The 16,409-nt window shown below is 34.2% G+C and overlaps 1 protein-coding gene across 1 annotated transcript in view; it reads left to right on the top strand.

Annotated features, from left to right (window-relative positions):
- The window catches only part of ARHGAP12 (Rho GTPase activating protein 12), a 199,316-nt gene extending 187,387 nt beyond the window's left edge, over positions 1-11,929 (top strand). Inside the window, exons 12-19 of the mRNA XM_081100731.1 lie at positions 562-660; positions 3,668-3,770; positions 5,726-5,842; positions 7,639-7,737; positions 8,976-9,053; positions 9,153-9,287; positions 9,493-9,595; positions 10,414-11,929. Coding sequence (XP_080956857.1) covers positions 562-660; positions 3,668-3,770; positions 5,726-5,842; positions 7,639-7,737; positions 8,976-9,053; positions 9,153-9,287; positions 9,493-9,595; positions 10,414-10,588 — 909 coding nt within the window. The 3' untranslated portion in view covers positions 10,589-11,929. The remainder of the gene's footprint in view (positions 1-561; positions 661-3,667; positions 3,771-5,725; positions 5,843-7,638; positions 7,738-8,975; positions 9,054-9,152; positions 9,288-9,492; positions 9,596-10,413) is intronic.
- The last annotated feature ends 4,480 nt before the right edge of the window (positions 11,930-16,409 follow it).

Raw genomic sequence — 16,409 nt, 5'->3', positions numbered from 1 at the left:
TTTTTTTTAAATATATTTTATTGATTTTTTACAGAGAGGAAGGGAGAGAGATAGAGAGTTAGAAACATCGATGAGAGAGAAACATCGATCAGCTGCCTCCTGCACATCTCCCACTGGGGATATGCCCGCAACCCAGGTACATGCCCCCCACCGGAATCGAACCCGGGACCCTTCAGTCCGCAGGCCGACGCTCTATCCACTGAGCCAAACCGGTTTCGGCTAAACATATTTTTTAATGATAAAGTATATTATATTTCAGTAAGTGTTGTCATTTGTGTAATGGAATTTGGGACCCTAAATTAAGATTTTCACTGAAAATTTATTGTGAGAAAAACTTTACATTTTATAAAAGAATTCAGCTGATATTATTTTATACTAAAATAAGAGATATTTCATTACTGTGTAGTACTTAAATCTTTCATCACATAATATCTTATATGGCTTCTAATCTTCTGCTTGTGGTTTTTTAGATTTTGAATTAAATGTATTTATTTATTTGGTTGAAAGCACTAACCATACTCTCTCTTTTTAAATTTTTTTTCTTTTTCATTTTCTGTAAAGCTGAAAACCCGTCAAGGAACAGAACTGCTAATTCAGTCTGATAATGACACTGTTATTAATGATTGGTTTAAAGTTCTTAGTACTACTATCAATAATCAGGTATGTGTTTGACTTAGGTAAATTTTTTTACTTCAGAGCAGCTTTTCATTTTGGTTTTCTAATTGGTTATTGCATATCTAAGTTCCAATTTATATGTGAAAAAAACACATTCTTAATATATATTTTGACAGAGGTGGGTAAGATGGTGGTCACTTCAGTAACTCCCAGGAGCTGGTGAATGATTTAGCATTCTCATTTATATAGTGTCTAACTATTTAAAATGTTGTAAATAATTTTCACATGAGGCATTGGTCCAAAAAGAAATAGTTCAAGAAGAAGGGACAGTTACACTATGCCTAGTGCATAGTATTTATTCAGTGAGTGAATGAGTTGGAAATAGTACTATTTGGTCAAAACAGGTCTGAGGCAAAATTGTGAAATGAATGAATCTGTAGTCTCTTAATTAGCATGCTTTTTTTTTTTTTTTTTTTTTTTTTTTACTAGTGACACCTCTCTAATCCCCAATACCCCAAGGTATTCTCAGATGTTCTAGCTCTCCTTCATACCCCAACCAGTGCCCTCATGTTGCTGATAAATTTCTTCTTATATATATAGCAACCAAAAAGAACTGCAGATTTATACTCAGAGCTATATTTTTTACCCATTCACCATATGGGGCATGGCTCCTAAATAAGGATCACATGTCAGTGACAAAATTGAAAATGAATACATAGGAGAATGTGTTACAGTTTAAAACTAATCAGAGACAGAAAAAAAATTGGGAATCGCTGGCTTTGGTAGAGATTAAGATGTCTATCAGAGAATTTATAGGTGATGCCCATAATTAATGAATTTTGTGATCTTATTAAGGTATTCTACCTCTATGGGCATCAGTATTTTACTTATAAAATAGAGAGGCTGGATTTGATTGTATCTAAGTATCCTTTCAAGCTCTAAAATTTTATGATTCCCTCATTTCAAAACACCCAGATATAGAATCTGAGTATGCTTTAACTTTTCCTCTTTTACCTCCTCTATCAAATGACTCATATCTATCCCTCCCTCCCTTCCTTCTGTCTCCTCCCCTCCTTCAAAATTTCCCTCCCTCCCTCCCTTCCTCCCTCGGAACCTCCCTCCCTCTGAACCTCTCTCTCTCCGAACCTCTCTCTCTCCACACCTCCCTCCCTCCCTCCAAATCTCCCTCCAAACTTCCCTCTCCATTCTTCCTTTCCACTTTCTAATGCTGTCTGATATTTCTGAATCTTTTCCCTTTCTTTCCATTTATTCCTGAAACCATGTACAGACCTTTATGGTTTCATGCCTTACATTTAAATCTTTTATCCACCTTGAGTTTATTCTTGTGTATGGTGTAAATTGGTGGTCTAGTTTCATCTTTTTGCATGTATCTGTTCAGTTTTTTCAACACCATTTATTGAAGAGACTGTCTTTACTCCATTGTATGTTCTTACCTCCTTTATCAAATATTAATTGACCATAATGGTATGGGTCAATTTCTAGGGTCTCTGTTCTGATCCATTGGTCTATATGCCTGTTCTTGTGCCAGTACCAGGCTATTTTGGTTTTAATGGCTTTGTAGTATAGTTTGATATCTGGTATTGTGATCCCTTCTACTTTGTTTTTCTTTCTTAAGATTTCTGCAGCTATTCTGAGTCTTCTGTGATCCCTTATAAATTTTCAGAGTATTTGTTCTAATTCTGTAAAGTATGCCATTGGTATTTTAATGGGGATTGTGTTGAATCTGTAGCTTGTTTTTGGTAGTGTAGACATTTTAATGATGTTAATTCTTCCAATCCATGATCATGGTATATGCTTCCATTTCTTTGTATAGGACCAGGGGATAAACCAGATGAAAAGAGAGGAACTTATTACTATGAAATTTTAAAACATGTACCATTTACAAAGTGGCAAAAGATACTAAGTAATGAATGTCGCAAGAGATCTGCAAGACCTTTGCAGGGAAAATTACAAGACTTTATGGAGAGACATTGAAGAAAACCTAATTAAATGAGAAGCATATTATATTCATAGATTAAAAGGCTCAATAATGTAAAGATACAATATATTTCCAAATGATTTATAAATTTATAGATTTGAGATTTTTGAATCTCACTCAAAATCCCATTAGGTTTTCTGCTATAACTTGAGAAGCTTATTCTAATGCAAAGGACTAAAAGTGTCCAAGTCATTCTTGAAGAAGAAAGTGTAAGGACTTGCTCTGTCATATGTCAAGACTTCGTAAAGCTATATTACTTAATAGAATGTTGTATCCATAACAGGATAGATACAAAGACCTGTGGAATAGACCCCGTATCTTTGGACACTTTATGCCAGATATAGCACTGTAGATTAGTGAGTAAGAATAAATTTTTTAGTAAATGATGCTGGGCCAACTGAATATCCAAGAAGAAATTTGAGCCTTTCCTTACATGATACAGAAAAATAAATTCTTGGTGGAATAAAGACCTCAGTGTGAAAGGCAAAAAGCAAGGTTGGCTTTGAGAACTCAATCCAGTTTTTTAACCTATAAAAGTGGTTAGACCTTAAATTAAGATCCCTAGGATTTCTTTCAATTCCTAACATCCATGAGTCTGAATAATGCTTAACTATTGACACAAAGTGTAGTTATCTTGTGCCATTTTCTCAGAATGTAGCTTCATCTTGTTCTAGCACCATAGATTGTAGCCTGACTTTTTAACTGCTATTATTGACATTCATATGCAGTTAATCAAAATGAGGCAAGATCACTTCACCATCAGTGTAAATCCATTGTTCTGTGAATTATCAGTAAATTTTCTTGTTGGAAATTCAAAATTAATAACATCTAAGGAGAAAAAACAGACTAATTTAAATGATTTGTCAAATATCTAAATCATACCTGTTATATGCTAATTGGTTCCCTAAAATAATTTGGAAAGTTAGTCACTGATTATTCTGAAAATTATGCTGTTACATCTAAAGTAATATCAAAAGTCGTGCTCGCTTCGGCAGCACATATACTAAAGTAATATCAAAAGTAATGCATGTTTGCGAAATCTCCAACCCATAGACAGTAGAAACTGATGAAGCAATTGAAGAGGAAACACCAGATTCACCAGGAATAGAAAAACAAGATAAAGAAAAAGACCATAAGGACCCTAGAAAACTTCGTTGTAAGTTACTCTTTATCTCTTTGGCTAGTGGTTTGAGTGAGCTTATTCTCTTTCAAAGATTTTAAAAAATATATAAAAGCTGAGTGAAATCTCCAATGTTATAAAAAAGTTATAAGATTAAGTACTTGCAAGTTCAATGTTGTAATACTCTCCTTGTTAACTCATTGTTATTTTTCAACCTCATTGTATGCATCCCTAGAGCATCATATTAATTTTGAGGGACTGTGATACTTAAAGAGAAAAAATATATATTAGGATGAACTTTTTTTGAGGTCTCTTGGAAGCTGAATTTTATTGGTTTAAAAATATATAATTACTGTTTGTGATTCTAGATAGAATCTTAAACTTTAAAAAGTCAAAAGTCATGGGGATATATACCATAGTTCCATAGTGGACACCAGGCAGCCATCTCAGGACTAAGATATGTCTGTGCAAGTACAGGTGCATGCACCCATATCTCCAGATCCTATGTACATAAAGAACCAGAGCTAGGCCAGCAGTTTTAAGAAAGCATTGTCTTGTGAATTACCTTGTTTAAATAGACCATTAGCTATGACACTGAACTTTGTTAAATCTATTTTAATAAATCCACATATAACTAAGAATGTATTTTTAGTCTTCAAATTAACTGAGTGATTAGAAAATCAGTTCTACTTTTGTTCTCTCATATTCCAATGAAGTTTAAGCCTATTATTGACATCGTTACCATATAACAGTGTAAACAGATACAAATTCTCTTATTTTAATTCTTTACTAATATATTGTTTCCTCAAATATAGTTACTTTTCAAGATATTTACTTTCTGAATTGTTATTATAATAAAAAAAGAAATCAGCATTAAAGGCAGTATACAACATTTTCCAAAGAATTAGTTCAGAGGATAGATAATTATGATGAGACTTAGCCTAAACTATGAATAATTAAGATAGTTCTCTCTCTACCTAGTATAGTAAGGATAGGGAAGAATAGGAATTTTTTGGTTTATGGTTTACTAGAGGCCCAGTGCACAAAATTCATGCATGGGGTTGGGAGTGTGTGTGTCCCTCAGCCCAGTCTGTGCCCTCTCACAGTTTGGGACCCCTCGGGGGATGTCCGCCTGCACTCAGACATCCCTCTTGCCATCTGGGGTTCTCGCAGTTCAGGATCCCTCACTCCTTACTACTCGCCTGCCACAGAGGTGGGAGAGGCTCCTGCCACCATCTCTGCACTCACCAGCCATGAGCCTGGCTTCTGGCTGAGCATGGGTGCGGGGGATAGGAGCGCAGCTCAACCATAGAAGCCGGGTTCACTGCTCCTTAGCTTGGGCCCCGCCCAAGTATGTGCCCTTGACCAGAATTGAATCTGGGACCCTTTAGTCCACAGGCCAATGCTTTATCCACTGAGCCAAACCGGCTAGCGCTGCTGGGGGTTTTTTTTGCCTTCTAAAACTGATGGAGAGTTAAAGAAGATAAGTTGTATCTATATATATAAAAACCCAGCGACTGGAATGATCAATCACAAGGACGCACACTGTGGTGGCCAACTGGCCCAATCCGGGCCCCTATTGGCCCCCCAAAACCTCCTGTGGCCCCACCCCCGATCGGCCCTGCCAGCCCCAATCGGCCCCCATTGGGGTGGGCTGGCTGGACCCCACCCATTCATGAATTCGTTTACTGGGCCTCGAGTATTCTTTATAAAATAGTGGATGTAAATTAAGGCAACTTAGGAATGTCTTGACATATATATCAAAGAAGGTACAGTTTGTGGCAGTCTTAGTGATAAAAATGGAATGTTTTGTTTGGTTTTTCACTTTGAAAAATTCTGTGTTTGATTCCTCACATGTTACTCTTAAACCATATAAAAGTTAGAATAACTGAATTTATACTGTGATTTTTATATAAGAGATTAATGTTAGCTGGAAAAACTTTTTTTCAAAAAGGTTTTTATTTTATGAAATGCTTAATTTCTGTTTTCAGCCATGAAAGTGTCTAGCATCGATTCTTCAGAACAGAAAAAAAACAAGAAAAACTTAAAGAAGTTTCTTACACGGCGCCCCACTTTGCAAGCTGTTCGTGAAAAAGGTTATATTAAAGGTAGGTAGAAGTATGAAATCAGAAATAAGACATTTGAAATTAAAAGCTAAAAAATTTTCAAAATAAAAATGTTCTCATTCCTTACTCATAAAGTCTTTAGGTTCAGTGATTAAATACATGTGAGTAATTAAAGTTGATTTTTAAAATCCACATGAAGAGTTTATTTTAACTAAAGCAGTGAGCAGACATAAATACCAAACTATTAAGTTTTTAGCAACCCTGTACTAGAGGAACTACACAAGTGTGATCATACGGGTGGCACATTTTTATTTATTATTTAAAAATGTATATTTTTTTATTTCAGAGAGGAAGGGAGAGGGAGAGATAGAAACATCAATGATAAGAGCGAATCATTGATCAGCTGCCTCCTGCACGCCCCACACTTATCAAGTCTGCAATCCGGGCACAAACTATGATCTGGTTCATAGGTCGATACTGAACCACTGAGTAACACCCACTGGGCATGTGGCACAGTTTTAGAAGACATGATTTTCAGTTTTGAGATGTACAGATCAGAAGAAATTTTGAATAGACAATCATTAACACAGTAGAAAGAAGAAAAAATAACGAATAAGCAATTTTATTCTTATTTATCTTCAGTTCTCATTTAAAATAATTTAAAAATTAGTATATTTCTTATTTCATTAAAAGAACCATAATGCACAGGATCTTGTCTTTGTAAGAAAGCATTCTTTTAAAATTATATATGACTTAAACAATATACAATATTCTTAGAAGCATGTTTAATTCCAAAGGTAAGTTTTTTAATACATAATTCAAAACAGTGATAGTTATTTTAAATAAAGGTATGGGTAAAGGATATATATAAAATATATGTTTGTCTCTGATTATGAAGTTTCTGACAAAAATCACTGGTACATCTGTTTGCAGAGCATCTGAATTAAAATACACAAATGGGTTTCATTAAAAAGATACTTAAAAATTTTAGGAAGAGTTCAGCTAATTAAGTGATTCATATTAGCAACCTAAGAGTTACAGACAAACAAATACTCCCAGATAATGTATATTAATTTAATATTTTGAGTTTAGAACCTTAAAAAAAACTTCAAAAATAAATGAATTGAAACAGCCACTAATTTGTTCACTAAGCCTTTTCACTAAAAAATATAAACTGTTGCCATTTTATGTTGTTATTCACTACTTCAGATATTTTGTTTGTTTTCATGAATGCTTAGCACAAGTGTTGGCATTTCAAAGCTTTTGCGCTGAAAGATTGATAGAAGTCTTTGAAATATATTTTGTGAAATCAAGTGTTGGCTCGTTTTAATACTTGAGTATGTACTAAGTGCCAAGTGTTCAGTTGGGAGGTCCTTGCCCTCACAAAATTTATATATAAAAATGAGAGATGGACAACATAATTTAAAAGAGTAACATCTACTATGAATTATCTAACATCGTAATAAAATAGTGACTGGAAGTGGGTTATGATAGATAGGATGTTCAGAGGGTTTTCCTATGGCAATGACATTTAGCTGAGACCAGGATTGATGAAATGAGAAGGAGCTCAATATAGGTGAATATTGATCTCTACAGATGCCATAGAAAGTAATAAAGTTCTCAAGGAAATATAAGTTGGGGTGTTCATGGAATTTAGTAAAGAAGGAAAATTGTTTGAAATGAAATTGGAAAAGATAAGCAGAGTACAGATCACATAGAGTATAATCATGGTAAGCAATTCTGGATGCAGTGGCTTTATTGCACTGTGAAATGGTTTAGCTGTTTTATGAACTAAATTTTAGCAAAGTGATTCTTTTTGGAAAAACAATCTCTTTCAGATCAGGTATTTGGAGCCAATCTTGCTAATCTGTGTCAGAGAGAGAATGACACAGTGCCAAAATTTGTGAAATTATGCATCGACTATGTTGAAGAATATGGTAAGAAAATCATTTTTTTCTAAAATGTTAAGCACACCAACCCATCGTTTTGCCATCAAAATGCCTAGGGTTTTTATGATTTTGAGTGATGAAACCAAAAGTTCTCCATAATTGGGAGATGTTAAGAAAAGCATCTTGTGTGCAAAAAAACTTACGTGTTTGTACCTGTTTTAAATTAAGACTGAACATTAAAATGTTCAGTGCTTATGATTGCTTTGTATCTGGTGTTCTTTGAAGCCATTTGGAGTTGGCATTTGCTTAAAATGAAGAAGTTAGTGATTTTGAAACTGATTATTCTAAATGATTTGACAATGTAGAAGATATGAGGAGATTATGTTTACTTACTAAGAGAAAGTTCTTTGTTTATAATAAAAATGAGATATTTTAAAACTTAAAACAACTATAAAGTTATCTAATCTTTTTTATGTCATTTACTATAAAATAAGACAAACTAATTCCTATTTTGATTAATTTTAACATGTTTATAATATACTAGTTTTATATAAATTAACAGTATCTTGACTAATCACATTATATCTGTATATCTTTAAAAACATCGTGTACAATTAAAATATTTACATAATTAATAATTTCTGCCAGTTCAGATCTCATCTCTTTCTCTTTGTCAACATGGTAGTACAATTACTGTGCTACTTGCCTTTATTTAAAGTTAAATGAATAGCTTTTTAAAATTTGTACAGCATTATCATTTAATGAATATTTGAATTTTTAGGCTTAATTGGGTGAATTTCAAATGATTCTATTCCACATATAAAATGTTACTAAATTATAAATTGTTTTTATTGAACCATTATTTTAGTTGCTAGCTTGTACTAAGTTTGTCACAAGCACATATTAATATGGCAAACATTTTTAAGAGAGTATTTATAGCGTTTACATTGTAAGATGACATAGAAAAGATGGGTGGGCTGATTTTATCTATTGGCTTTCTTTACTTGTTGAACTATACCCAGCTGTTCGTAGAAGTTTATCTTAAATTGTTAGTATTTCAAGTTGAATGAAATTATTTTCTTGAGATGATTCACAATCTACATGATAAAATATAATTGTTGCTGTTTATTAAATAGAATTCAGAGTGAATCTCCACCCTTTCTCTGCCAAGTATCTAAACAATATCATTTAGGCTAATGTTAATGAATAAGAATTCTGAAACATGTGAGCATCTTTAGAAGAGGCAAACAAGTACTTTAAACATAAAAATATTATTTGTCTCTTAGGTTTGGATGTTGATGGGATATACAGAGTAAGTGGCAACCTTGCAGTGATTCAGAAACTGAGATTTGCAGTCAATCATGGTAAGGTCATAATCCCTATTGTTATATCCAAAATAATCACTCAGAGCTGTTAGAATTTAAAGTAATTTAAAATTGTTTCTATTTCTACTGTTTTTCCAGATGAGAAATTGAACTTGAATGATAGTAAATGGGAAGATATTCATGTCATCACTGGAGCACTCAAAATGTTTTTTCGAGAATTACCAGAACCACTTTTTACATTTAATCACTTTAATGATTTTGTGAATGCAATAAGTAAGTATGTAATTCTACTCCCTTTTTTTTCTAGTTGTTGAAAATCCTCTATACAGATTAAGTCACTACATTCTGGTGGGGTTTTTTGTGGGGTTTTTTTTTATCGGTTTTGCTCCAGAAATTATAAATGTGACCACCAGATGTCACTGTGTATCACCAAATAACAGGTTCCAAACTATGTCACTACTTACTATCTTTTTTTCAGAACAAGAACCAAGACAGCGAGTCACTGCTGTTAAGGACCTAATCAAACAGTTGCCAAAGCCAAATCAAGATACAATGCAGATCCTTTTTAGACATCTCAAAAGGTAAAAGTCTCAGCACAAAAGAGAAATAGTAATTAGGAAAACAAAAAATAGAACTGCATAGTTATGACACATGGTATAGTATACCCAGGAGGCCTGGTCACTCAGACCCAGGTTTAAATACCAGCTATGCTACTTACTGTCTTTGCAACTTGATAAAGAGCTCCTTTGAGCCTCAGTTCCTCATAGGTAATAGGTTTTGGTATAAAGAATACATTAAAATAGATGTTATGTGTGAAGTAATGCCTAGCAAGGGTGTGGTTGGTGTTAGAAATTGTTGTTAAATTTAATTAATATGAAGATGAGATTGGTTAATAAATGAGGACTGTTAAATCACCTTAAAATAAAGCCATCATTGCTCTAAGTTACTACATAGCTACCTTAATAACTGATTTTTTCCTTCTGAAAGAATAACCACTAGAATACTAAAATAAATGATTCAGTGAGAGATTTAAAAACAACACATAAAATGAGTAAAATTGAAAGTTTAAGCTCTGTGCTCTAATGAAATTTCCCCCCCTATCAACCTAGTGCAGTAATCTTTGTCATGTTTAAGTTTGTCTTATTTTAAATGCTAAGCTAAAATATCACATTTAAGCTTATTAGGATATGTTTAATTATACCTTCCAGCTATATTTATCCAGAAGAGCTTCACATAATATTTGAACTGAATTTTACTTGGCTAAATAGTTTATATGTACCTTCAGAAAATGAAAATTATTTCTCATTTTTAAATGCAAACTGTTTATGTTTATAACACAATTTGAAGAATTTACCTCTCTAAGATATTCTCTATTAACAATTTATTTTTCCCCCCTTAGAGTTATAGAAAATGGAGAAAAAAACCGAATGACCTATCAAAGTATAGCAATTGTTTTTGGTCCTACTTTGTTAAAGCCAGAGAAAGAGACTGGTAATATCGCAGTTCATACTGTCTACCAAAACCAGATTGTAGAATTAATTCTTCTGGAAATAAATTCCATCTTCGGACGTTGATTTCATATTGAAGACAACCTGTAGCATAGGAACCGGATTCCATCAGATTTTAAATCCTTATACATGTTGTATTTTGTTTTTGGACCAAGCAGTGACTCTTTGATTTTGCACTTTTTTTGAGGGATCAGAAGGGATTGGAAGAGTCAAAATGGGTAATAGGCCCTCATATTTGCTGCTTTGTTGCAAGGTGATAAAACTATGTTTAATTTTGTCCTGAATGTTTGCATTCCATACTCTGAATTTCAGTAAAAATAAAAACTTGCAAATCTAACCAGTCATATACACTGGATAATTTGGTAAGAAAACTACAATTTTTTTTCTCAAACTGGATAATGTAGAACTTCTTCTCATGATTTGTTAGGTTTATAGAACAATACTTACTATCAGTTATTTGAAAATCGTTCCTGGGCATTTTAAACAAAGTGAAGTATGTCTATTTTGATACCTGTGTATTTCTTTTTCAAGGTTTTTGCATGTAGTGTGGTCTAAGTGCTAAAATTTATTGTAACCCAGATATAATTCCTTGACAGAGGCTTTGTCTTTTGCTGTATTGCACAGCATCCTTATGGGATATCTTAGTTGCTTGTTTGGGCAACACACTAATACTACATAAAACACTGTGATATACTGGAGTTTAATTTAGCATACGTCAGTACAGGGTATTTTGGGGCTGTCTGTGCTACACTGATTTAGCTAACAATCCTAATTATATATAGTGCCATACTGAGTTCTTGGTATGATCCTGTGGAAACACATTATTTTATGTAAATATAGGCTGAAGACTTAATGTCCTTCAGCTTATGTATAAAGTTATGTTGTATAGCCTCAGAGTATATTCAAAGTCAACATTTCTAATCATGATATTGGTAAACTTTTCTGTGAATACTAGGTCTCCTCCCAGAATAGGTTGTTATTTGATAAAATTAACTACGCACTTTTAGTTTTTAATTACATTTACAGGCAAATCACTGTAATGCAAATGGTACTGGAAAAATACTGAGTAGACTTGCTAAATGGTAAATGCACTACAAGAGGAGCCTTTAGGTTATTTAATATGTACAGAATACATTAGAAAACAATTTATTGCCGAATTCTAACTGCAGTATGAATAGTGGAAACCTATATGTAAATTAGATGGATGTCAGAAAATGACATTGCTAAATTTGAGAATTTCTTTTTACATTACTAATGTAGATTGATTTGTATAATAAAACAGGGTTTGGAAGGTTTTGTTACAGAGAGCATGGTTTGTTGCAGATTTTTTAAAATGTATTTTTTTAGATGAACTGCTGTATATGAAATGTCTAATCTGAATAAAGAAAACTATAAGAGGTTTAGAAATTTTTTCCCATTAGAGATGTTTATTTTGTTTTTTTAATTTTTTGTTTTTGCATATACTGGTATACCTCATTTAAAAATCAACTGAATCTAATATTTTCTGTGGCAAATATATTTTCCTCATTTTACATCTTTTCTACTAGCCCCATGCCAGTACCTCTTCTCTTGTCCCCATTTTTTATTTCTTCATCAAAATTTGAAAGTGAATGATTTGTAACCAAGTCTCTTTTGCTTAGAAATTAATTTATAATTTATAGCTTGCCTTTCTTCAGAACAAATATTTTGTATGATCTATCTAAAAACCTCTCACCTGAGTTTTGTGGTAAAACTATTGTTTGTTGTTATGGTCTTGTTAAATTGATGACAAGACAAGTTACTTGATAGCTATGGGAAAGCAAATTGTTTTGGGCAGGGAGAATAAACCCCCAAGTGAGAATGTTTATTTTTGCCTAAAGATATCCATAATAATACCACATGATTTAGGACTGGCCTGTATAGTGATTGTGTGCCAGGAAAACAATCGGACTCCAATCAGTGACGTTCTTTCTCTCATTCGTTATGGACATATCAGTGATTAATATTGTCCTGTGTTTCTTCTGTCAAAGTACGTGTGTATGTGTGTAAAGTCTTAAATGTTAAGTCTATACCTAATCAATTTATTGTAATATTGTATGTACAGTAAGATTAGTGTCCTGTGTTTTCATCCTTTGTGAATTAAAATTTCTCACTTGTTTTTTTGTGGTAACAAAACCAGTAATTTTTTTGTTTCAACAGCTCGAGTTTTAGTAGAAAATATAATAAAGGCTGAAATAAGTTGTCATTGGAATTTCATTTACTAAATTTACTTCAGCATGTCATAAAAAAAGTAGTTGGAAATTGAAAGACAAATATATTCGGTATAGGATTACATTCCAGTTAAAAGAAAAATATTTAAAATTTAAAGCAATAAGAAACTTCACTGTTTACTCGAAAAAGTTAATTATGAAATATCTATGAAAAATCATGTTATCTTTTAGACAGAGGCAAATCTATAGATAATTTTTTCTTATGTGAAAAGTACAAATGGAATAATACAGCCAAACTTGAGGCTTAGGCAGATGTTATATACACATCTGTACACTATGTGTGTATAAATATGTGTGTGTGTGTGCCATTGCTTTCATACAAATGAAAATTCATCAATAATAGTATGGGTAGAGACCTGGAGACCTTTATACTATTTTTTGTTTCATCACACAATTTTTTGTAAGCCTGTAAAATTAGATATTAGATAGCAGCAGTGAGAGGGGAAAAATGTTATTCTATAATTATGCCAAAAGATTTGTTTTCCAGCTTATGGGAGAGGCTTCTAATTAAATATTTAAAGTAAACATATAGTTTCCCATGACACTAATTTCTCTAACATCTTTATGCATTAAAAAAATACACAAAGAAATATACCACACATCATTTCAGTAAAGAAGAAAATAAAAATAGTCAAACGGGTGTCATGCTCTCATGGTGTCATAAAAGTCAAATGCTCAAATATTGCATCTAAACATAGAATTGAAAATGGGTAGAAAATAAGATTTTATGTAGTTTACTGGTCTCTGAACTCCAACCATTAGCTTTAATGATCCTCTTTTACAGAAAGCATTTCTCTGGTGCAATCTAGAAAAGGTGTTAAATAGGGACTTTAGCAGCCCATATGTTACAGTCCTGGAGGAGGGACAGAGTTGTTTTTTTAAACAGTATTCCAATATAACTAACACAGTCCTGTTAAATGCAGCTTTAGTTTGAAACAAACAAACAAACAAAAATGGTAAAGGGTGCTGCAAAACAAAAGCAACACTCTTACAATAATGACAAATTGGAATCTATTGGAAATGCACAAGCTGTAAACCCAGGCCAGGCAGTCAGACTTTGTATTCTAGAGATGGGGGAGGTACAGAATGCCTAATGAGACATTCTGTAACTACTAACGGCAAGGCAGTTCTCCTGGGGAATCTCAATTAGTCTTCTCAACTGAAGTTTTGTGGATCAGTGGTGGCTGTAAATATATTCAGCTGGATTGAGCTTTTATAAATTAGCTTTATGTGAATGTAGCACTTAAATGAACTCTTTCATTTCCTTCATTGCTTCCCTTCTCCCACAGGGGAAAAAAAAGGAAAGAAAAGAGCACTTTCATGGTACTTTCATAAACAGAGCACTTGTAGAACAAGGTAACAGTTTAACAAACCACTACCATATGGATTTAGAAAAGTCTGGTTCCTCACTTTTTCTCATCAACTCTCCGCCCCCCTTTATTTTACTTCCTCTCTTGATGTTTTCAGAAAAGAAGTTTTGGTTAAGATTTTTAATTATTAATTCTGGTAGCCAAATCTTTTACATGGTTCTAATGCTTGTACTCACACTGCAAATAGCACTGAAACTTGTGATGTTGTCATGAACCTAGTAATGCTGATGAAATCTATACTGCCATCAAAACGACCAATGATACTATGTACAAATTCTTATTAGCAGGGCCTTTGCAGAGAGAGAAATCAAAACCACTGTGACATCATGGTAGAGTACCTGGTGGAGATTCAGCATAGCATTCAAGACCTCCTTCCTTTTGGGCATTTTGAGAGATTATTTATATTTAGTCAAGATGCTGCAGATAAGCTGCCAGGCGGCGTGTGAGAATTAATCAGCGGGCACTCAAGAAGATGTTTTCAGAAAAGTAGCCTTTATTGCAGATTGCACTAGTGCCATGACTCAGGGGAGTCAGTCTCTAAATCAGGGGTCCTCAAACTACGGCCCGCGGGCCACACAAATACAAATATTGTATTTGTTCCCGTTTTGTTTTTTTACTTCAAAATAAGATATGTGCAGTGTGCATAGGAATTTGTTTATAGTTTTTTTTTAAAACTATAGTCTGACCCTCCAACGGTCTGAGGGACAGTGAACTGGCCCCCTGTTTAAAAAGTTTGAGGACCCCTGCTCTAAATCCTGAGTGATGAATATGGACCAGGGGTGGGCAAACTTTTTGACTCAAGGGCCACAATGGGTTCTTAAACTGGACCGGAAGGCCGGAACAAAAGCATGGATGGAGTGTTTGTGTGAACTAATACATGTTAACACTGCTGCTGGTGAAGGAGCGGAGGGGAGAGCAAGAGAACCCTCCACTCTTTCGGCTCCGCGGGCCGGATAGAACAGCCGACCAGGCCGGATCCGGCCCGTGGGCGGTAGTTTGCCCACGGCTCGAAGCTTTCCCTTTATAAGCTTTAGTTCCTTTGTCCCCCAAATATGGGTCAGGCTTCCGGACCCTTCATGGGCTTTGAAGCCCCCTGTGAGTTGGGATGGGGGAAGTGAAACTCCCCCGCCCCCCTCCTCAGCACTGCGCCAACCCCTCCAGAGATTGTATATGGTTCATGGTTTATAGCCTCTATAAAATGGGAGTATTCCAGAAAACAGGTTTTGCAAGGCAGGACAGTATTACAGATAAGAAGGGAGTTTGATAAGAATGGAATTTATTGGCAAGCAAGAGTGTGCGTCAGAAGGCAGGTTACTAACACAGATTCAGATAGCTAGCCCCCCAAATGTCTTGTTTTTCCCTTCAAAGAGAAATGGGAATCTTACACACTGAAGTAAAAACAGTCTCATCAATTGATAAAGCCGGACTAGTAGGGACCCTCGCATTCACAGTTTTGTTTTATGGAGGCCCAGAATTATTGTGAATGCTTAAGGCCATTTGGTCAGTTAGTGGCACAAGATGATAAGCTTAAGGCTGAAAGGGATGAAATATCTTTTTTTTTTTTAAATATATTTTATTGATTTTTTTACAGAGAGGAAGAGAGAGAGATAGAGAGTCAGAAACATCGACGAGAGAGAAACATCGATCAGCTGCCTCCTGCACATCTCCTACTGGGGATATGCCCACAACCCAGGTACATGCCCCCGACCGGAATCGAACCCGGGACCCCTCAGTCCGCAGGCCGACGCTCTATCCACTGAGCCAAACCGGTTTCGGCGGGATGAAATATCTTAATTAGTTATGTTATTGCTATTTTAAGTTTGTGATCAACTTAAGTAAAGCATATTCTGGCATGTTCAAATAATATCGTTTTAGAAAGAAACAAGTAACTTGTCTACATTATGGGCATCTGTTTTTAAGCTCATTTTTACTTATGTGGCATATTAAACTTCTATTATCTTTTAAAATATATTAGCACACCTATGATGAGGTTGACAGAGGTTTGGTATTGCTTTCTGCTTTAGTTCTAATTGTATAGATAGTAAGCCAGCATTCTTCTCCCTCTCCTGGCAAATAATCAGACTTAAGTGATTCTATTTCTACTCATTGACATTCCTGGGTGGGCCATTGTGTACATTAATCTCTACTTAATATGGATATCTGCTTTCACTTGTGTTCTAGAACTCTGCTGTCCATCACTGCAGCCACCATTTAAATTGTAGCAATTTAAATTTTATTAAAATTAAATGTTAAAAATTCAGTTAGTCA

Source organism: Myotis nattereri (assembly GCF_964212035.1).
Source record: "Myotis nattereri genome assembly, chromosome: 1".
NCBI classification, from domain to species: Eukaryota; Metazoa; Chordata; class Mammalia; order Chiroptera; family Vespertilionidae; genus Myotis; species Myotis nattereri.
This window is presented reverse-complemented; position numbering and strand designations above follow the sequence as displayed.